The 23,893-nt window shown below is 38.9% G+C and overlaps 2 protein-coding genes across 2 annotated transcripts in view; one reads left to right on the forward strand and one right to left on the reverse strand.

The window, feature by feature from the left end:
• LOC115254164 (soluble guanylate cyclase 88E) overlaps positions 1-23,893 on the forward strand; it is a 538,233-nt gene that overhangs the window by 315,143 nt on the left and 199,197 nt on the right. The window lies entirely within an intron of this gene.
• LOC109427011 (uncharacterized) overlaps positions 1-23,893 on the reverse strand; it is a 38,080-nt gene that overhangs the window by 857 nt on the left and 13,330 nt on the right. Inside the window, exons 2-3 of the mRNA XM_029872354.2 lie at positions 11,521-11,720; positions 11,036-11,458 (exon numbers count right to left, since the gene is read on the reverse strand). Of these exons, the coding sequence (XP_029728214.1) occupies positions 11,036-11,458; positions 11,521-11,692 (595 nt within the window). The 5' untranslated portion in view covers positions 11,693-11,720. The remainder of the gene's footprint in view (positions 1-11,035; positions 11,459-11,520; positions 11,721-23,893) is intronic.

Genomic DNA, 23,893 nt, shown 5'->3' on the forward strand with positions numbered 1-23,893 from the left:
CTCTATATAATGATGCTTGCAAAGTGACATCATTGATCATCTCCTGTGGTCTGTCACCTGAAGCGAATAAGTTCGTGGGAAGTTGTCAAGTCGGCATATCCTAGGTCGGCATTATCGACGATCGGCCGACATCTGAGCAGAACATAGGGGTTTTCACGAAAGCGTAAGTTAAGTAAATTAAATTCCTCTAGGTTTTGTAAGTTGGCGATATGCAAAAAGAATTATATGGGGAGGAACAGGAGGAGTTTCAATAAAGGGTATTGAGGCTGAAGAGCATTGAACTTTTAGGGGAGTTAAGAGCGTTTCAGTTATGTATGTGCAGGGATGTTCTACGAGGGCTCCAGAGGGCTATCAAGAGAATTTATGTGAAAAGAAGAGCATTAAAGATTTGAGAACAGTTGGGGAGATAAGGTGCAAGGAAGAGAGGATGAAGGAGTCTCGGAAAGGGTTCAAGCAGGGAGAATAATTTTCATGGAACATTTTCAGATATGCTTCAAGATATTATAGGAGGAGAGACTATCCGACCTTTCAGAATGATTAAGGAAGTTGCAGTGCACAATTTTCTCTAGCACAAGTTTATAGATACCAGTGTTAGCTTTAGTCTGAAAATGCTACTCAGTGTTCACTAAGTAATCAAGCAGCAAGATACAATTTCTAATCAACTTGATCGATAGATTCCTTGATTACTGCTCAAGAAAATCGAGAAGAATGAAAGACGGCCATTGTTGCGGCCAGCTTGATACTCCAGCAGCCTTGTCCATAAACAATAAAACATGTGTTAGTAGTACACATTTTCCATAGTTTTACATTTTTTATTAAATCAGTTTAAAATGTTTTTATTAGTTTACATTACAAACAAACAAAAAATAAACTTGGTCGAACTAGGTGGCCTTTTTGTCATATCAGGGTTACATCGAGTTAGACATTTAATATCAAAGTAGACTCCATAGGCTTTTCTGATTTAACCATTTTTTTACCTGTATTTTCAGTAAGGAACAAATAATATTGCTTTGAAGTCGTCTTGATGTATTGTTAACTTACAACAACATTATATATTCAATTTTGGGGCACTTTTTGCATAGTAATATTTGAGTCTACATATAGAGGTGCAACCTTATTGAAGATTTGTTTGGCAGCAAAGGGGTGTAAGTCAGTAGTTTAATGGTGAAGGGGTGTAAGTGCCATTAATTAAAAAAAAACAATTTTCATATTCCAAGAAAAACAACGTATATAATGTTTCTGTGCATTTCCAATGGCGGAGTTACTTGGTAGTAGCATATTCGAAGCGATTCCGAACTTTTTCGATTGTTGTTGATTTTTTTATAAGATGTCAAAGTTTACGTCCATTATCTCAAAATCAGGTTTTAGTCACTTACATCCCTCTGCTTCTGACCCCCTCAAATATATATCTATCGCCATCGAATGCCTTTTATTAGGTGGCCAATCTAATGTCTTTTTGATGTTGGTGATGGTTGGCACAAGAAAGCTTTCAGGAGCATTCTAGGGGAAGCCGTGGGTAGTTTTAGAAGCGTTTCATTTAACGAGTATAGTTTACAAAACGAACATAAAAAATACATAGTGGACCCGACTATCCAGAGTAACGCTTTGAAACTTCTCAAACTTTTATACATCAAATAGAGTGCTTCATACTGAAATTGTAACATTGTTTGACAAAATGACATGTTGTTCCTATATTGGTACTAATAGAGCAACTTACAAATCAATTTGTGAACACCAAAACCATCGCCTAGAATGGAGGGTTCACAAATGAAATGCATTAGATTATTTCCTAAATTTTCAAATCAAAGCTGCAGGGGTGCTTAAGGAAGGTGTGTGGCTAGAAGATTTTAAGACGAAGCTATGCGGAGTTCGTATGGATTTACGGGGGCTATTAAGAGAGTTGCAGGGTGATTTCAGAAATGCTTCAAAGCGCAGGTGCTTCAGGAGGGTTTCAGAGGCGTTTCAAAAAGTTCTTGTGGGTTTCAATGGGTTCCAGGCGGCTTCTGGTTGGTTTCCTGGTAGTTTCACAAGGATTCCCGGGGTTTAACGACAAGTATCTGGGAGTCTCAGCAAACTTGACGAGAGTTTTAAGGCGATTTAAAGTGTTTTAGGGCTGTAAGGGGTCTTTGTAAAAAGTTACAGAATGAACGTTTCTTAATATCTTCGGGGGTTTGAGAGGAGTTTTGGGGCATTTGAAAGCGTTTCAAGGCCTTTCAGGGGACTCCGCAGGCTTCAAATAGGTTCTCGGAAATTTAAGAACCATGTCTGGGAGTCCCAAGGGGGTTGCAAAGGCATTTCAAAGCGTTTCATTGGTGTTCGGAGGTTTTCCCAGAAGATTCCGGAAGTTTCAGGGAAGTTTTAGGGAGGCTCCTGAAAGTTTCATAAAACTTTTTTGTAATTTGAGGGAGGTTTAAGAGTGGTCAAGTAATTTTTTGGCTTCTGAAGAGGTTCCCGGGGTGTTTGAATGGTATTGAGGGGGGGGGGGGGGGTCGATATGTTAAATGGAATTTCAGGAGGTTTCAGGTGTGTTTAACCCGGGAGCGGTCGCGTCGTGTACGGAGGAAAAATGCACGCTTGTTGTGCACAGTGTGAGCGCGGCGTCGTTGCAGGTAGTCAAAGACGCCACTGCTCGAGGGTTAAGCTAAGTTGAATACCAGCTAAGTGAAACCCCGTGGAGTTTCCGTGGGATAAATAGGGTTCTCGGAGGCCACTTCTCTTAAGGCCGGAGGTTTCATGAAAGTTTTAAAGAGGCAAGTTTTTGCAAGGCGTTTTGAGGCATTTGACGGCGTTTTAGTGAATGTCAGGAATGTTTAGATCTCAATAGGGTTTCAGTGGTGTTTCAAGGCATTCTATGGTATATCAATACGTTCCAGAGGGTTCCTGGGCATTTCAGGGGATTTTTGCGGGTTTGAGGGAGCTGTCGGGAAATTGGATGTATGAGTCTAAGTGAGCATTATTCTTATTCGTAATGAATTCATGGATAACTTGTTACCCAAGAAATACACTTGTCAAACAAGACTTACGACGTTACGACAGCGCAGGTTTTTGTTGCGCAGAAGGCATTGTGACTTACTTCTAGCAAGTAAGTATTAATTTTTTAGAAGTAAGTAAAAGTAACTTCTGCACAACAAAAGCCTGCGCTGCTGTGACTTTTCTGTGACAAGTGTGTTACTTGGGTACTCTTATACATTCTTTGATTCATACTCAAGGTAGTTCGTGGACAACTGATTCAGTCATTGGTTTGTAGGACAAAAGGTCGAACGTCAAACGTTCAAAAGAAAAATCAATAAACAAGAGCAAAACGCGAAGATACAAAAGGTCAAAATTATAGTGTGCTTTCATGAATTTTTAATTTTCTAGTTTATACTTGTTTATTGTTTCTTGACGATTAGTTTATTTTTTGAATAAAGTAGATACTTTCAAAAATAGGGGGTTCACTTTTCACAGCGTAAACTGCTGATTAAATATTATTGTGATTAAACGTCGCGATTGCCAAGGTAATCTTTGATTATTTTATTTGCAATTTCAAGAAACATTCATGAACATCAAGATGATCATGGCTTACGCAGTTGTTTAATCAGTTTGGTAAATCCCCTTATTATATTATTGAGTAATTAAATCATTGCAACATGATCGCTATTAAAAAAAAGAATACTATTTTGAACACAAGCTGTTCTATAGATTTTTTTAAATTATTTTTTCCAAAAGTATCACTGGATTATAGAATTTTTAAACTTCAAGCTGTTGATCGTTTTTAGTGTAGTATTGTACCCTGAACCAATGAAAATATAATGAAAGTAACTCGTTTCTTCTAAGAGATTTCAGTTTCTGGTTAAATTTTCTTACAAGAAACGATTTTCTTTTAACAAGCTTTTTCAGGGTTTTTTTTTTACCGTGAGCAGGATTTTGCCAGCTTCTTCTGATTGGATCATTGTTTCTGAATTCAAACTCGAATTTTAAGACTTTCCTAATTGGCTCTTTTTCTATAAAAATGACCTATTTTCAAAATTTGTTTAAACGTTTTAGACAAAAAACACCATATTGTGATAAGAACGATATCTGTTAAAGAGAAATTGAAAATCCATTGGCACTATTTTATTATATTAAGTTTTTAAAATGAAGCATTTTTATAAGAACTCCTTGAATACTTTTTTTTAACTTGTTAAATTGTTGTGTACTTAAAATGCCCGGAAAATGTTTTGCGAGAAATCTTTGATTAAAATGTTTTTTAAGAAACCTTTTTTTCAGGTGTCACCCTAACTATTTTCTTTAAATGATATTTTATTCTGAAAATGGTAAAAATAACTCCACGTGTACCAATTTTTTATATCCAATGTTCGGATTGATACTTGGATTGATAGTTATTGGAAAAATCATGTTTTTATTATTTTTTGGATTAAAAAAAACAAAAAATGGGTAGATTGGGGAAAAAACTGGGTAATACCAAGGGTAATACTCATATTGACATTCGTTAATCTGACAAAAACCGTTGAAAAATTCGCTTTTCAGAAAAAACTCAAAAACTTCTTAACATTTTTAGCACGGCCTCGAAATCAGTACGTAATAAAAATGCGTGAAAAATATAGGTCTGTGATAGAAATTTAATCATTCCCTCAATTCAAAATTGTTAACTGGTGCTACTAATATTATTTTTGATTCTAGAATTTCGCATTCTTTTAGAAATAGTTTCTGTTATCCTTTTGTCCTTTGTAATTGTGAATTCCGACTTTTTTATTTGCGCCATTTTGTCCCATTGATTTTGCTTTTGATTCAACTTTTTATCTTTAAGAACTTTTTTCTTTGACCTTGGACTTTCATACTTCAAAAAATCCTGTTCTGTATACGTTGCAGAGCTAGCGGCACATATTAGACCTTAACACTCTTCCTCCCGAGCACTACTTCATTTTTACCGACAGTCCAAGCTCTCTGGAGGCTGTTCGGGCAATGAAATTGATGAACCACTGAGCGTACTTCCTGAATTAAATACGCCAAGTCTTGATTGCTTTGTCTAAACGCTCATACACCATCACCATAGAGGTGTCAAAGAAGCTATGGTTCAAAGGGTTGGATCTAGGCCGCAATTTCATTCGTGTAATGTGTCGGCTGATGTTAAACGCACATACCTTCCGTATTGTGCTCTCGGAAAGCAATCTATGAGCATGCGGCGTGGCTTACCAGGATATCGAACATGTCATATGGACACAAATGTCCCAAATGGAGGATAACGTGCCTCTGGAGCCGGCCTTCTGATACCTGATGTCATATGAGGATGCGATGAGTATCGTGAGGTCAGATCTGAGCTGCATGAAATTCTCCGGGTCCGAGGAAAACAACAGAAACCCGCTAGAGAAGTGTTGGCAGGCTTTGATATGCAATACGAGAATCTGATTTATCAGTTTTTGAAACTTGTTGATTTCAGAGTTTGATGTAGTACGTTGCTTGTTTCCGTTGTCCGCCATTTGGTTTTGTTATTCGCCCCTGTCTGTCGTCACCCCCCTTCCGTTTGTGCTCTCCTTGTTGTTGTCTACCGCAAATTCCTTTTTCCAAAAATGTTTTTAGAATAAGTTTAGTTCAATTTAGTAATTTAGTTCAAGTCCCCTAGATTCCACCTTTCCAATTTTTATTTTTTGTAATCCCTAACCTCGAAACAGCCGCGAGTACTTCAGCCTCCCAAACTAACATAGTATTTAAGGCAGTGAAAAATTGGAAAATGTTAAATTTATATAAAAAAAAACAAATGATTTCGGCTCAGTTTTGTCCATGTGGCGCCTGAGCCTTTCAAATATTTATACAAATAAGTAAAAAAATCCATTCGTTCATACAGTGACCGGCACAAAAAAAGATCCACCATATAGTGATTGCTGTTTCCAGTGAAAAATACATGCAAAAATCCCAAGTAACACAACTTGTTACATAATAGTTTACTTTAGTTTAATTCACTTTTAGTACTTATTCAGAAGTATTTTTCGTGTTATATTGACTTAATACCGAACACTTATAACATCAAAACAGCGCAAAAAATGGCGGCTTATAAAACATCTTACAAGTTATATAAGATGCTTTCTAATACACTAATATGACATCAGCTGTACATCCAAGTCAACACATGCATGATTGTTGCTCATAAACAAGCTATTTGTCAACAATAAAAACTTGCAAAATTCTTTTACAATATAATATTTTTCGTTTGTTGGAATAAGGCTACTTTCATGTGAGATAGCTCACAGAATACATTTATACGTTATTTCATACGCGTATGTTGAGATTACGCTAACTCTATGTGATATAACATACTTTTAAGGACAAACGTATTGAAATCCCGCTTCAGCAGAGCATCAAAACTTCAAACGCACAAATCTCAAGAAGCAAGCTTCAAACAATAGTGCATTTTATTATTCTGTTCTTGCTCACTTGTAATAAGCTTAAAATAAGAGGCTTAGGTGCACTGGTTTTGTTTACGAAGAGATTTGTGCTTTCGAAATCGTGAGTAGTTGCCAAAGTCGGCCATTGTGGCGGCCATTTTGGGATTCTAACAAGTCTGTCCTTAAACAAACAAATGAATTGAAGCAATGCGTGGCGTAGAAACTGATAGAAAAGAAAACAAAAAAAAAAACAAAACAAGTGTCTTTTAAAATTATTTTGTTTTCTCTAACCAGAAAAAAATATTTGTGTGTTGTGCAAATAGCAAAGGCTTTTATTAGCTATTAAGATATCATATTCGGAATGGGGTTTACTCAGCCGTGGTAGTAAAATTTTACGTGCGGTTCAAGATTTATTGTGAAACCTCTATTTTTACTCTCCAATAAATCAAGCGCCACTGAGTTGAGCATGAATATGAATATGAATAATATGAACCAAGCAAATAATTTTACTTTCGAATATTGATTTTGAATCCACGCCAAAAAGCAATATGGCAGGTTTCCCAAAGACTTACAGTGCCGTTCAAAACGTTATGAACAACTTCAATGGTAATTTCAGTAAAATCTACTATTCAAATTACAATAATTATTACTGGTTATACCTTAAATGAAACTCATGGATCAGAATAATGACATTGAAGTTGCAATGGTTATTTTTGAGAGAAATCGAAAAATAAAGAAAATTCCGAATATCAAATTTTCTAAATATTTTTTTTACATTAAGTTCATATGCTTCATGAGTGTGGCCGGTACTGTGTTATGAAATGATTCAAACATTTTACAGACTTTGATATGAATTTAAGTTGAAATAACGTTTAAATTGCGTTATGACAACAATTCAATAATAAAATGTTAATGTGTGTTTAATAAACGGTTATAATATGTATCAAAAGCATTTCTTCAACATGCGCACATAAAAAAATATTATGTTTTGCAACAAGCATTACAACACTAAAATAACCAATATACAGTCAGGTCTTTTTTTACGCGGTTTTCATTTACGTGGCCGCGTAAATGAAAACTCCATACAAAAAAAAATTTCATCGTCTTATTTTTGCACGGTTCGTCGAGAAATGGTGAGACTTTTTTTACGCGGTTTTTGAATTTTGAACTGAGTTTTATTTTTACGCGGTACGTATCCCCCGCGTAAAAAAAACCTGACTGTATAACTTAATCTCTTATGAGATTAGATTTGCCAAATGTCAAAATATTGTTTTGATTTATCGCGATGTTCACTTTGTTGACAGTCAAAATCGCTGTCGACTTGTTTTCATTTCCGCGCCCCGCGGCTAATAGAATTAAAGTTAGTCTCGTCGATTTGCTCGGTGAACGCCTACTTTGTGTTGATGCAGCCAGCAGCACAGAGGTACTTTGAATGACGGCTGAGCATTTCGGATCTCTGAGTTAGGGTTCCGAAGCAGTTCGGGGCAACAGATTGCTTTGGATGAAAAGTCCTCTGACTGCGGCAGTTTATTCGGTACAACTATCGCAACAGCGGCTGTTAACAGTTCCCAAATATGCCGAAGTAGGAAAAGAGCAAACGAATCCACTGTCAACGTTGATCTACCAGAAGTGTGTAGATCTTTCGCGTTGATCGTCCGTACCGATTGGGTTCAAACTGCTGCAGCTTTAGTCTTGTGGGTAGAGCAGAAAGATGAGCGAATGTGATGTGGTGATGAAATATTAGAAGAACGCAAAAATGATTGCAAACAAGGTTATGTTGTGTCTTGATGCTTTATAAATGTTATTCAATTGTTTAATAAATACTTTTCAAACATGATGAATCCAAAAAAAGGAAACAAAATATTTGTTTTTGCTTGTAATTTGTCAACATTGTTAGAGCTTGAAAATGACACCAGATGTTTTAAAAAACACATATACGACATTTATAATACATCTTTAAACAAATTTATTTGGAAAGATGTTTTCTGTGTTAGGGTAAAAGGGTATAATGCGCCCCACCGGGGCAAAACGCCCCCCTTTATTTTCTAGCGATTCAAGCGCTTTTTGCGAGCGTGATCGATTAGAAATCCTAAATATTGAAGAAAAATGGCCATCAAGCTGGTCCGTTAGCTGATTGGTACAGAAAAGCAATAAAAATATCAAAAAGTCTGAAATCGAGGCTTTTGGTGTAATATTTTACCTCTTGTAAGCTGAGTTCATTGTAAACGAAGCTAGTTTTGTTCGCTTGTGTTATTTTGCAACTTTTATGCAGTTAAACACTTGTTAAAAGACCGTCCTAGGATAAGCATGTGGTGGAATTATCCCTGGAACATTTTTATCACGGGGCTGGACGTTTTTTCTTTTGATGGGGCGTATTGCCCCGTTTGTTTTGAAAAGGCAAATTTTGGAACGTTTTCGAAAAACGTTTCAAAGCTTCCATAGCCGCTCCTCCAAAGGCAAAGTTCGCATGCAACACTTCACTGACTTGAGGAACAACGATTTGCAGTGGACAATAGATGGAATAAGGCGCCAGTTTTAGAAATATTGCCATTTTTGCTTAGGGGGGGCATATTATACCTGTTTACCCTACTTGGGATGATAAAATATATCTTTCAATGAATGCACTTCATTCATTTTACATTGTTTTAGTGATCTGTGTTGATAAATATTTGGTTCTTGAGGAATAAAATGATTTCTGATAAGATTGGGAAAATTGCTTAAAAATTGGGTATGACAGAAAAAAAGATCCACTTAGCAATTAATTCTAAAACTTCAAAATTTCGCCAAATTTTCACAATTTTTGCTTCTAGGTTTATGCTGTTGTGATGTTTTTGACTTGTGAAATTTATTTTGACATGAGTTTTATCAATTTTAGGGTGATACGCGGCGAGTTTATTTTTCATGGTTAATATAATAGGTAAAACTTTCCCTAAACTCCAGAAACTATCTTTAAGCAAGAATGAATGCTATTAATCTTCAATACAACAATAATTCAGCTTGCAGACATACAGGAATGTATTGTTTTGAAAAAAAAATATGAGGTTTGGTCGACTAATGCAAAGAAATGCACATGTTGTGAAGATTATTAAGGATTATTTTATATTATTCGATATTACTCGATAACTCAAAACACTCTCATGTTTGTGTATCGCAATGATCACCTCCATCTGCTTGTACTAAAGCTTGCTGGAGGTATATCCTATAATATACACTTTGATAATTACAAAATTTCAATGTATTGTAAGTGGTACACACGGGGGTTCAATCATAATGTTATCTTTTAACATCAAATTCCACTGTCGCTTCAATACATCCATTCTCAGAATCAACAGTTTACAAAAAATAAAGCGTCCGATCATCTAGCTGTCTTCTGCAATATTTTTCGTTGGAATGCAAGGAATATATGTGCTAAAGACACCAACACGATTTGACGTTAGTCTCTCTTGCAATCACTCATTTCATGTGTGCGCATTATTTAACACCAGTGTGACTTTATTTTGAAAGTTAACATTATAAGTGAGCACTATGTGTACCACTTGCAATACTTTGAAAATTTGTAATTATCAATGTGTATATTATAGAATAAACCTCCAGCAAGCTTTTGAACAAGCAGATGGAGGTGATCATTGCGATACACAAACATGAGTGTTTTGAGTTATCAAATAATATCGAATAATATGAAATAATCCTTAATAATCTTCACAACATGTGCATTTCTTTGCATTAGTCGACCAAACCTCATAATTTTTTTTTCAAAACAATACATTCCTGTATGTCTGCAAGCTGAATTATTGTTGTATTGAAGATTAATAGCATTCATTCTTGCTTAAAGATAGTCTCTGGAGTTTAGGGAAAGTTTTACCTATTATATTAACCATGAAAAATAAACTCGCCGCATATCACCCTAAAATTAATAAAACTCATGTCAAAATAAATTTCACAAGTCAAAAACATCACAACAGCATAAACCAAGAAGCAAAAATTGTGAAAATTTGGCGAAATTTTGAAGTTTCAGAATTAATTGCTAAGTGGATCTTTTTTTCTGTCATACCCAATTTTTAAGCAATTTTCCCAATCTTATCAGAAATCATTTTATTCCTCAAGAACCGAATATTTTTCAACACAGATCACTAAAACAATGTAAAATAAATGAAGTGCATTCATTAAAAGAAATATTTTATCATTTTTGCATGTATTTTTCACTGGAAACAGCAATCACTATATGGTGGATCTTTTTTTTGTGCCGGTCACTGTACCATTCCATTCCTTTCTAGTAAATTCGGCTCATTTTTGAAAAATTTTTGATTTATTTTTTCTTGGCTGGGTAATCAATACTTATACAGTTTTTGGCTGATAGTTACAACGGTTTTCACTACAATAAGCTTCATGCAAAAATATAAAAGTGAAAGGATGTTCAAAACTAAAATTTAGAAAAAATCTAAACCTCAATTCACAAAATCGCGAAAAAAAAGAACCGTCATATAAAACATAGGGTCTGGAACTTCAAATTGGCTGAGTTATAGCAGCAAGTACCAAAAATAGGCGCTCCTGCCTAAATGGTCCCAGATTCTATATGCTAAATTGGATGACAAGAGAAATAGGACTATAAATGAGAAAAGGTACATAAGAACTAAGATTAAAGTTTGAATTGTTTTGAAATCATAACTACTTACCGATAAACTTCGCCCCATGAAACAAATCCGATATGTGCAGCTTCATGTCCCCAATCCGATCGATCTCCACTCGTACCTTCAGCAGTCCACCCTGATCGCCCAACCGGGTGACGGTCGTCGTTTGGCTGTAATCGTACAGCGTCAGGTTCCAGATACCTTTCACCAATCTCGATTGGCCCAACATTTTCGACTGGAAGCTGTAGTGACCATCCAAGGATTTTTCCGGGAAGTACTGCGAGTAAATGATGCGATTGTTTTTGTAGTCCGTCTTGTACTTGGTGACCTCCGAATCGGACCAGCCGTATTCGGACACGTTTAGCAGTTGGAGATGGTAACCGGCCAGCCCATCCCGATCGCCTCGGTACTGTTCCACCACGGATGCTTTGTGGGGATCAAAAGGAGCGACGTTGTACTCCGGGAGGCCTTCAAATAGGGAAAGGGTGTCATCGGATAATAATGGATACGTGCGAAATGCTGTTACGTACCTGTTTTGAACCAAGGCCTCAGAGCATTGAAGGCCTTTTTGATGCATGGATCGAAATTTGGCTTTCCCCATCGACAGTTCTCAAACAATCGGAAAATTTCTTGCTGGGAAGACACGGGGTTGGAGGACAGTGTGATTACACCTAATAATATGCTGAATATCGTGTGCCTCATTGTGGGTTTGAAATTGATTGATAATGATCTGGAAATATGAGTAACGAAAGTTAGAATTCTGAACTAGTCATTCCTTTCTCGGTGTAAGTACAAATATTGCATATGTAAAAATCTAAAATCTTTCAATCTTATCAATGCTAAACATAGCCATTCCAATCATGCCATCCACCTTATAAATCTCCCTCATGGCAATTCGCATCTCAGTTCAAACAAGTGAAACCACTATCTATCACTGCAAAACATGCAGTCAGGTTGCATGAAAAGAGTGGAACCACAACGAGATTTGAAGGTCACCGGCAGCGCGTGACTCTTTATAAAGCCTACCCAACTCCGTGCATTGAGTTGTGACAGCCAGAAGCATAGTTCAACTTGCCACAGCCAAAGTTGTTTCGGAGGGTGATTTCCAGTTACTACCCTACCAAACGTGGGCCATTCCACGTCAAATTGAAAAAAAATATAGTAATATCAGGTTGGGAAATGTACTTAAACAAAAATGTTTTCGGCTCAACAATTGACATTTTCCTCGCGAACGCATATGCCCGGGTAAACTCAAACTGCTCGAAGAAAAATGTCATCAAAGTTTTTTTTTAATGTAGGGGTGGTTGGGGTAATTTGGTCACTGTAGCAATTTGGAAAATCATTTAAAAATTAGTAGTTTTAACTACTGCGCTTACAGTTGTAATACTTTCCTGATATTGGATCGATTGAAACATTAGAACGAAGTAGTTTTATCCCATAGCAAATTAGAAAGTTAAAACACAAATTTTGGGTTAAATTATCTCGACGAGCCCTAAACCTTTGTCGAAGAAAGTATTTCGCTATCTCTTAACACACCCGAGATAATTGGCCAATTGTTCAATTGGAATGTTGCCTCCTTCAGTGCTGAAAATTTTGTCATGATTGGTTTCGTTTCATAAAAGTTATACGTAATGGAAGCCGCGCATCGAAAATTAATTTTGGACACACACTTCGAAAATCCGACGTGGTCAGGTTCAAAAATTGCGAAGTACGTGAAAATGGACTATGGTCAGTTTCTCGGACAAAAAAGCCACAGGTCGGGGTGATGTCCCCAGTAAGTTCAAGTTTGTTTTTGCCAATAAGAAAGATAATGATCTGGCAAGGTATTTGCAGCTGCGGCCACGAAAACCATTTCGTGACAAACAGGACCATGGATTCCAAAGTGTAAAAATAAGCAGGAGTGGCTGGAAAAGCGTGTTCTTCCATTCTGTAGAGCTCACAATGGACCTGTTAAGTTTTGGCCAGATCTGGAGAGTTGCCACTACAGCAGAGAAGTGCTACAGTGGTATCAAGACAACGGGGTGGATTTTATTAAAAAAGAAATCAATTCACCAAATTGCCCTCAGTTCCGCCCAATCGAGAAATATTGGGCAATTGTCAAGCAGAAGTTGAAGAAGAGTGGAAAGGTGGTTCGGGATGCAACACAGATGCAAAGATGGTGGAAAAATAATTACCGCTCAGGTGAATCAACAGACTGTCTAAGATATGATGAGTGGTATTCGGAGAAAAGCTCGAAATGTCATAAAAACCCAATCGGAATCATTTTAAGACTATTGTTCCTAGAAAGTTCAATAAATATCCTTGATGTTAAGTACAAAATATGTTTTTATTTCAATAACAAATTTTCGAGACAAATCCGTTTTTTTGCGTCCAGATATGAAATGACTCAAGCTTTAAGGGACTCGACTATACTTGGTTCGTCACTGGACCCGTGGGGCCCGTGGCCCAGCCAACAACTTTGTCAAAGGCACCACCTACTCATATTATCACGTTATTGATATACACTAGACCGATACAAATTTCGAAACTTTCGCTCCCCTAGGCTTAATCGATGCCAATTTAGGTTCTGATTATCCTACCAAAATTTGAGCTCATTTTCGAATCAAATTCGACTGAGCACACGCCCTTTAAAGTTTGAATGAGAATTACTATGGAGAAGTTAAACTTTTCTTTCCACAAGTTGAAACTTTTTTCCATACAGTCTTGCAAATTAAACCGATGCAGATTCATATAGCTTACATTGCCACCTTTGAAATTGCCGAAGACACCAGACACGCCAAACCTACAGAATAACATGTTATTCAATGAAATGTGACTTTTGATCTTTTGAAATGATGTTTCTCTTTGCTTTATGGGAACACTGCGCAAGGAAATCCTGTCAAGTAGGCCAAAGGATTTTTTTTATGCAATAAAGTGCTTGCGTCTTCATCCAGCGGCGGGAAGTGAGGATTTACCGTACGGTCAAGACCTGGTCCATTTTCGACCAGACGTCGATGATGCCGACTTAATAACTTCGCACGAACTCATTTAATTTTAAGTGACAGACAACGGAAGATGATCTGGGATAGCACTGTGTAGGCAGCATTCAAAATGGTGATGGCTCTGAAGTTCTCACATTCCAAATGGTCGCCTTTCTTGTTAATGGAGCAGATTAGCACTTCCTTCCACTCCTTCGGTAGTTGTTCGGTTTTCCAGATCCTGACTACCAACCGGTGCAGATAGGTGGCCAACTTTTTTAGCCGTGTAATAATTGGCGTTTTACCCTATATTCCCATAATACAAATAATCTTAGCAATTTCGTCAGGACTTTTTCTTGGGGATCTCTTCTCTTATTCTTTCTAGAATTTTTCAGAGAATTGCTCTGAAGCAGTTCATTAGGGCAAAAGGTTATTGCAACCATAACAAATTGCAAATGCTCCATAGAAAATCAAAAAGCGCTCCATAAAGAATGAACATATGTTCCCTGAAAATGTGTAATGTTTCCCATTAATAATTGAAAACATTCCATACTTAATAGAAAATGTATCGGTAAAACATAAAATTTTCTCATTAAAAGTGCAATTTTGTACCAATAATTAATACTAAAATGCCCCATAATAAAATACAACTGCTCCATAGAAAAATGATCCATAAAAATTAAATTATACCCATAGAAAATTGAATATTGCTCCAAAAAAAAAATAAATTGCACCACAGAAAATAGACAAATGCTCCATAAGTATTATCAAACTGCACCACATAAAATATAATTTGTTCCACAAAAAAATGAAAATTCTCCATAACCGTAAACATCTGCACCACTAAAATAGTTCAATGTGAAACAATTCAGCCCTGTCTGATTAAATTATGACATAATGCTATCTATGGAGAATTTTCAATTTTTCATGAAGCAATTCTTATTTCATATGGCTCAGTTTGATAATACTTATGAAACATTTATCTATTTTCTACGGTGCAATTTCATTTTTTTTTATATTGTAGTGTAATTTTTCTATGGAGCAATATTCAATTTTCTATGAGTACAATTTTAATTTTTATGGAGCATTTGCATTTTCTATGCAGCATTTCAGTATTATTTATTGGTGCAAAATTTCATTTTTAATGAGAAAATTTTATGTTTTACCGATATATTTTTTATAAAGTATGGAACGTTCTCAATTATTGATAAGAAACATTACACATTTGCATGGAACATATGTTCATTCTTTATGGAGCGCTTTTTGATTTTCTATGGAGCGATTCTATTTGTTTATTGGTGAAATTAAGAGACTGCCGTTCATTAGAAATTACACGGGAAATTAGACAAAAAGGAACACACAAAAGTGGTTTTAATAATGGTAAAAGCTGGGTAATTCGCGCAATACTGATCCCAGCAACTCGTACCTGTACCTCCGCGTGGCACCGGCCGGACTGAGGGCAACCTTAGCGAAGATTGGGTAACCAACCCCGGTGGAAACTTTTGTCGTAGGCTGACAGGAAAGGGAAAGTTGGCTCTGCAAACATGAGCGACTGTTCTCCAGAAAGAGCGGCTCACATCAGCGTCTTATCCCCATGTTAAGAGCGGCTGATCATCGTCCGAGTGCCAGGGAAGGACTCTAAGCTCAACTGTGCACTATGGTCCTCCGGAAAGTAGAGGGTTGGTGTCAGGCCCTACGAGCCAGTCGAGACCAACGGCTATGACCCCAGCAAACTAAAAGGACTTGCGATTGGAAACTTGGCACGTGGAACTGCCGATCTCTCAACTTCATTGGGAGCATCCGCATAATCACCGATCTACAGAAGGACCGCGGGTTCGGCATCGTTGCGCTGCAGGAGGTGTGTTGGACAGGATCTCGTCGTCTCAAACGCGAGTACGGTCGCTGTCCAAGCCACAACGTCATAGGTGACCTAAACGCTCAGGTAGGCCAAAAGGTGGAATTCAGACCGACGATTGGAAAGTTCAGCGCACACTAGTTGACAAACGAAAACGACCGACGACTTGATTTTGTCGCCTCTAAAACATGGCCATACGTAGCATCTTTTTCCAACACAGCTTTTCTTTTTGTTACACCTGGAGATCACCACAACAAACGGAATCGCAAATCGACTACGTTCTGATTGACGGACGGCACTTCTCCGACATTATCGACGTCAGGACCTATCGTGGCGCCAATATCGACTCCGACCACTATCTGGTGATGGTCAAACTGCGCCCAAAACTCTCCGTCATCAACAATGTACCGGCAACTGTCACGGTACGACCTAGCGCGTCTAAAACACCCGAAGTTGCCTCAGCATACGTGTAGGATCTCGAGGCCGAGCTGCCAGACGAGGGAGAGCTTCATGAGGCCCCTCTAGAGGACTGCTGGAGTACAGCGAAAGCAGCCATCAACGACACAGCCGAGAGCACCATCGGGTACGTGGAACGGAATCGACGGAACGAATGGTTTGACGAAGAGTGCAAAACGATTTTGGAGGAGAAGAACGCTGCGAGGGCGATAATGCTGCAGCAAGGGACCCGGCATAACGTGGAACGTTACAAACAGAAGCGGAAACAGCAGACCCGCCTCTTTCGGGAGAAGAAGAGCCACCTGGAAGAAGCGGACTGCTAAGAAATGAAACTGCTGTGTCGTTCCCAAGAAAAACGGAATTTCTATCAGAAGCTCAACGCATCCCGCAACGGCTTCGTGACGCAAGCCGAAATATGCAGGGATAAAGACGGAGGCCTCTTGACTAGTGGGGTGACACAGCTGTCAAACTCGGTACATCGTTGCTCTACCTATCATCGTTTTTGGTACGGCGCGTTTTGGTACCCACTTTCTGGACAGTATACCCAAACTTGCACCTGATTTTCGGGTGTGTGGCTCATATATTGCTAGTGCTTATTTCGGAAATTACACATATCAAGCGAAATTGTTGTTTTTGATGATTGTTTCTCTTTCTTTATCACTTTGCACGATATTATATGTAGCAGCGAAGCAGTGTCGATGTTTCAAGCGCATTTTTGCCATGAATAAAGCAATCAAAACAAAAACATTGGATGCCATGTTGAATCGAATGTTGGGTTACTGATTCTGGCCCTTCGTCATCCCCCTGCTCTTGACGGACGGACGTCAGGTGATCGAAAGGTGGAAGCAGCACTTCGATCAGCATCTAAAGGGCGTGGAAAACGTAGGCACGACAATGCCAGTGCAGCGGATGACGGAAATGAAACTGAGGGAAGTTGAGGATACCATTCATCAGCTCAAAACCAACAAAGCAGTTGGTAAGAATGGTATCGCAGGTATCAAGATGACCACCTGTCTGCACCGGCTGATAGTCAGGATCTGTAAAATCGAACAGCTACCGGAGGAGTGGAAGGAAGGGGTAATCTCTCCCATGCACAAGAAAGGTTATCATTTTGAATGTGAGAACCTCAGAGCGATCACTATTTTGAATGCTGTCTACAAAGTGCATCCCAGATCATCTTCCGTCGTCTGTCGCCTAAAACGAATGTGTTCGTGGGAAGTTATCAAGCCGGCTTCATCGATGGCCAGTCGACATCGGACCAGATCTTCACCGTACGGCCAATCCTCCAAAAACGCCGTGAATTCCAGGTCTCAACGCATCACCTGTTCATCGACTTCAAAGCGTCATACGACAGTATCGACTGCACAGAGCTATGGAGAATCATGGACGAAAATGGCTTTCCTGGGAAGCTGTCTGGACTGATGGATAATGTGCAAAACTGCGTAAGGGTTTCGGGTGAACTATCCAGTTCATTCGAATCTCGCCGGGGACTGCGACAAGGTGATGGACTCTCATGCTTACTCTTCAACATCGCTCTGGAAGGTGTGATCCGACAAGCCGGGCTCAACATTCGAGGAACGGTTTTCTCATAATCCGGTCACTTTGTGTACTTTGCGGACGATATGGACATTATCGTCAGAGCATTTGAAACGATTGCAGAGCTGTACACCCGCTTGAAATGCGAAGCAGCAAAGATCGGATGGTGGTGAATGCGGCTAAGACAAAGTGCATGGTGGTAGGCGGAACCGAACACGACCGGATCCGCCTGGGTGATAATGTTACGATAGACAGGGATACCTTCGAGGTGATGGAGGAATTCGTCTACCTCGGATTCTTACTGACGGCTGACAACAACGTGAGTCGTGGAATTCGAAGGCGCATCATCAGCGGAAGTTGGGCCTACTACGGGTCCAGTAGAAGCTGCGGTCTAAAAAGATTCACGCACCATTTTTTTCCTCCCCTTTTGGGGAAACTAAGCCACTGCGTCTAATAAGCTAAGTTTTCGTGGCATAAAAATGCACCATGTACGGAATGCTAATAAGACCGGTGGTCTTCTATGGACACGAGACATGGACCATGCTCGAGGAGGACCTGCAAGCACTTAGAGTTTGCTGGAGAACGGTGTGTAGCGGAGAAGGATGAACCACGAGCTCGCTGCACTTCACGGTGAACCCAGCATCCAGAAGGTGGCCAAAGGCAAAGGGTACGATGGACAGGGCATATTGCAAGAATGTCGGACAACAACCCTGCAAAGTTGGTATTCGTGACAGATCCGGTTGGCACAAGAAGGTGTGGAGCGCAGAGAGCAAGATGAGCAGTGATTAACATCATGCAGACTATCGAACTGACATGGAACGACCCCCACAGATGAATGTTGCTCCCCGAAAAATTGGCGGCGTTCACCTTACAATCGGCAGCGCTATTTACAGTGATGTTGCAGCGTTCGAGAATCCCCACCTGCTCGCTGCAGCATGCCGCGCGCTCAACAAACTTGCTTGCATTCGGCGCAACCGCCACAATATCTTGAACTGGTTGTGTGCTGTTGTTCAGTTATGTGTGGCACTGTTCGAGCAGTGTGCAATTGATCAATTTTAGAAGTTTGTGTAAACTCGGCAGTGGCTCCTAATACAGTGTAGTGATGCTTCGCGAACGCTAAAAAGTTTCTGCATAAAAAATCCTACTGGCTGAGCCGCTCAGCCATAAATCGATATAGGTAGTCAGCACTTAGCACTGTTATGCAACCCCATAGATATCTAGCATAATATTGTTAACTGTACTTGGGATGCCGCTACCAGATGACGAGCAAATAGATGGCAATTGACCGGTACATACATAGTCAGTCATCATCTTTGGGGAGCTCTCATTTTCTAGTAATTTGCTATCAGAATACACGTGCAGTGCAGGCGGCAAATACACGCGTTTCACCACCCAAGCAAACCGGTCACTTTTTCATAGGTATACCGGCACGATATGCGGCAACCCAGCTCACCATGCTGGGCGGCCAGCATGGTGATTATAGCACTTCGATGGGCGAATATAATATAGCAAGGCAGAAAAAAAGTGACTTCGCGCGCGCAACTTTTATGGGACGGTCGGTGGCGTGCGAGCTGCGTTTGGACCGTGACCTTGTGTCTTGAGTGGTGGCGGTGACATTCGCCTTTGGTTCAACCCCATGCGCGGTGGGACATTTGAATTTTTACTGCCAGCAGGTGAAATCTGGTTCGGCGGAAATTAATTAGCCAAGGGATGCGAGAGAGCAGTCAGGGTCTTCGGATAGCCTGGGAGCTCAGATGCCCTTCTTGTAGCCATTATGAAGATGGTGGGCTTTTTTTTCGCTCTTGCTGAGGGCCTCTCAAGAGGGAAAATTTCTCCACTGATCGCTTGTTGACGTCTTCAACAGAACATATTCAATTCATATTTCTAAAGATTATTATGATTCAAGTTATTCTAAATAGTGCCACGCGGTGCACTTTCTACACTATCAGACGACTTGGACGATGACCCTCGTAGCTTGGAGGAATGGCAGCGCTAGTAACATTTCTTTGTACAATAGTCTAGGAAAGGTGCTTAGAACCATCATAAAACCAAAATAAAAGAAATTAGGTTTTATAACGGTTCTCAAAACCTCTACAAGACTAATTGGTCATCGAAATGTTACTTGGGAAACTTGGTTAGCCTAAGTAAAAGCAAGCAATTTACGTATGTAGACCAGTTGATCAAGAAACTCTAAAAATGTAAATTGCCCTCTTTAATAATGTATCTTAATGCTGAAAATTGGCTCGACCAGTTCAGGGCTTGAACCTTGATCACTACTACCTTCACGAATCTCACCACATTCCTACTCACTAGGCAAATTTCATGCTAGATTTCTATTTTAAACTAGTTGGAAACACAAATCAAATAGTCAGATTTTATTGTTCATCAACCAACCATAGCAGATGAAGAAACCAAGATGACCCACACCCGTGGCCTGCGGCTTGCACATTATTGTCAACGAAATTTTCGGACTGCACAACATCTCTGCAATGTCAATAATGGCCTACCGCAACATTTTCATCTCCTCTCAACTCTCTTCAAGGTGAATGCATTCGGCCCGGAGGTGGTGTTCGTGTACCTACAAGTTTGGTTTATTATTGTTTGCGTCCTGCCTCCATTGCATTGCAGCGGCCGATCGTTCTTTGGACATCGAATTTGTTGGTTCAATCATTGAACCACGAACCAAAATTGGGCAACGATCAAGCTAAAAGCAGCAGCGCTGAGGTGGAACAAATGAAGAAGTACGCGGTGTTTTGTTTGGTTGGATGGTGTTACTTGAAGAGCTCCATGGGTTGAGCTGATGGTACTGAATGTATTACTTTTAGCATAGGTGCAAGTGCAAGCATTGATTAGGTGATTTGATTGATAGGTTGTTTGTTGCGGAAAATGGGTTTGCTATTGAGAAAGAAAGATTTATTTATTTCTAGATCTATGCTTACACTGAGTATTGATTGGCCTCTTCAACATATTGATTTTATTACCATTTATATGTTGGGTCCGAACTACTAAATGGACATCACAATTAAATGTTATGCAATAACCGTGTTTCACTTGACCTTGATAAATTTAGAATTTCAACGCTTAACCGTTATGCATACGGAAATTTTTACCTTTTTTCTATATCATGCATTTTGAATGGGTCGACCACATAAGGGTTAGAACAGGAAACTGTTGTAACCCGTCTGCAAGTGTACCTCAAATGAGAGCCTATGCAAGTAGAGAGTACACGATCTGAATAAATAATAAATAAAGATAACGAGTCGTATCGTAACAGCTGACTGAACAACATGTTTTTTACTGTCGCTCCCGTCCTCCCTATAGTTGCCTTCGCTTTAGACCATTTTGATGGTTATTTCAGAAACTACGATGAGAAAATTATAAATATGTATTAATTATGCAACTTAGTGAATTCTGAGCCATGCTAATCAACTTAATAAGGAGTATATTACACAGGAACTAGGGTACGAGTACCAATAGTAATCTTACACTCCCAAAGTCATCATATTCGAAAACAAGCGATTACGACACCAATTGATTCCGTTCTTTTTGTTTCGATGCGTACTCACTTCATACAAAAAATATAAAAAAGAAACAAAACAAACAGCACTTCAATCCTTTGTTGTTCGTAGGATGTAGATGGGAGCCATATGCTTAATAAGGGAACCAATACTCTTCTTCTTCTTCTTCGATCAAGCTAAGGCCGGGGTGGCCTCTGCTGTACATAGAAGCCGTCTCCATTCCACTCGGTCCATGGCTGTTTGTCTCCAGTTCCGCACTCTGCGTAGGGTCCGCAGATCGTCCTCCACTTGGTCGACCCACCTAGCTAGCTGCGCTCCACGTCTTCTTGTCCCGGTCGGATGACTCTAGAGAACCATTTTAGTCGGGTTGCTATCCGACATCCTGGTGACGTGACCCGCCCACCGTAGCCTTCCGATTTTCGCGGTATGGACGATGGTTGGTTCTCTCAGCAGCTCATTCAGCTCGTGGTTCATTCGCCTTCTCCAAGTTCCGCTTTCTAGCTGCATTCCGCCGTAGATGATACGCAACACCTTCCGTTCGAAAACACCAAGGACGCGTTGGTCCTCTGCTCAGAGTCCATGTTTCGTGCCCATAGAGGACCACCGGTCTTATCAGCGTTTTGTAGATAGTTAACTTCGTGTGACGGCGATCTTTGTTCGATCCTAGAGTTCTGCGGAGTCCAAAGTAAGCACGGTTTCCTGCCACAATGCGCCTCTGAAGTTCTGTGCTGGTGTCGTTGTCGGCGGTCACCAGTGAGTCCAAGTACACGAATTCTTCAACCGCACAGTGTTCGAAATGGATGATTTTGCGATCAAAATTAAATATTTTTTTTTAGGTTCGTTCTAGAGGTTTGGCGTGTTCTACAAAGTTTTTCTGCATGTTAAAAGGCGTCTTTTGATTAAATGTAATAAATGATTAATCCCCCTAGAAGTGAGATAAAAATTTTATTTTTTCGAAATATTTTTTTAGAGGTTTGAAGTCTTCGGCAGAGTTGTAGCCCATAATAAGAGAACAAAAATCGTAGAACATGTCAAAGCTCCACCTCTTACGGTTTTCGAGATATGAAGCGTTTTGTGCAAAGTACCCCTAAAACTAGTTTTTTCAGTGTAGCTTCAACAGATAAAATCCTACAGTTTTGTGACCCTCTACAAACTTGTTCAGGACGTCAAAATACACATTTCTTCCGAAGATATCAAGTCATTATATCTTGAAACAAAAAAGTTATAAGCAAATTTGACATATTTTAAGGTGTACTTTCACCTTAAGTAACTATTTCCGGCGCAAAATGGCGCAGATGGCTCAGTCGGTAGTTGAAAGATTAGACTTTTTACTATCACTTGGGCGTAGAAACCCTCGTGGGCAATAGTGGGAGAGGTGGTTTAAATACATGACAAAAACTAATTATTTTGCCTGTAATACAAGAAAAATAAATTTAAAAAAAATATTAAGAAGCCCACAGTAATTTTTACTGCACTGTGTTTCTTCCGGCAATATTTTACAACGTTTTTGCAAAAACCAGTGAGTTTTTATCACTAAAAATTAAAACATCAGGACAAAATATTGTTCCCGAGAGTTATAACTAAAGCTAGTTCTAAATAAAAGTATTGAATTTCTTCAAACTTATGACAACATATCTATGCCCAAACGAATGACTACCTACCCAATAGTCATAGAATTGAATGGCTACGGTGGCTAGAATATCAAATGCGTTTTGATAAATACCTTCGCAGTTCTTATTAAGATAGTTGTAATTTTGCATTCTTCAATACATATTTTGACGATTTCCTGGTGAAAATAAAGTAGATCTTTTATATCAAATGATCAAATTGATAAACAAATTGTTTCAACTCGACTTTTGTGAAAAGAACTGTTAAAACATGAAAAATACTTCAATCAACTCATGATGCAGACGATGGGACGTCAAAACATGTAATTGGTTAACGTCAAGAGATTAAAATTAATGTTTGAAATAAAAAAAAAACATCGCATTATTTCTCGGCACATCCTGTATTTTATTGATTTATATCTGATATATTTCAATTGCTTCCCAGGTGTAAGTCAAACTCGTGGATTACCGAAAAAGCTGTTAATCTGCTATCGGACGAATCAAAACTTCTCCTGATATTTTCGGATACTGATTCCGTAGTTGAAAAGTCAAACAACAAATATAAACATAAATATATGAAAAAAATCTACTCTGTGTTTTGATGCACATCTTGAACTGTTTAATACTTCCTATTTCTAGCGCTACATAACTTGAATATGGTCCCAAAAAAACTTCAAATAGGTAATTTTAATTTTAAAGTCGAGTCAAGTACAAGACACTGAAGACGACCTTACAGTTGAGGTCGAAATACGTATCTGTCAAAGGATGCAAATTCTTAGTGGAATTCAAAGGAACAGTACTTAACGCGATTTTTTTTTAATTTAATTTTAAAGTAACTTTATCAGAAATTGCCTGATCATCTGATAGTAAACAATATGAATTCAAAAGCATGAATAAACTATTCTGTTTGGCAAAAACAATGCTCAAAAAAGACACGAATGCACCTTTGGTGTAAAGTTTCGCTAATTTAAGTG

This window comes from Aedes albopictus, chromosome 3, assembly GCF_035046485.1.
Source record: "Aedes albopictus strain Foshan chromosome 3, AalbF5, whole genome shotgun sequence".
Taxonomy (NCBI): domain Eukaryota; kingdom Metazoa; phylum Arthropoda; class Insecta; order Diptera; family Culicidae; genus Aedes; species Aedes albopictus.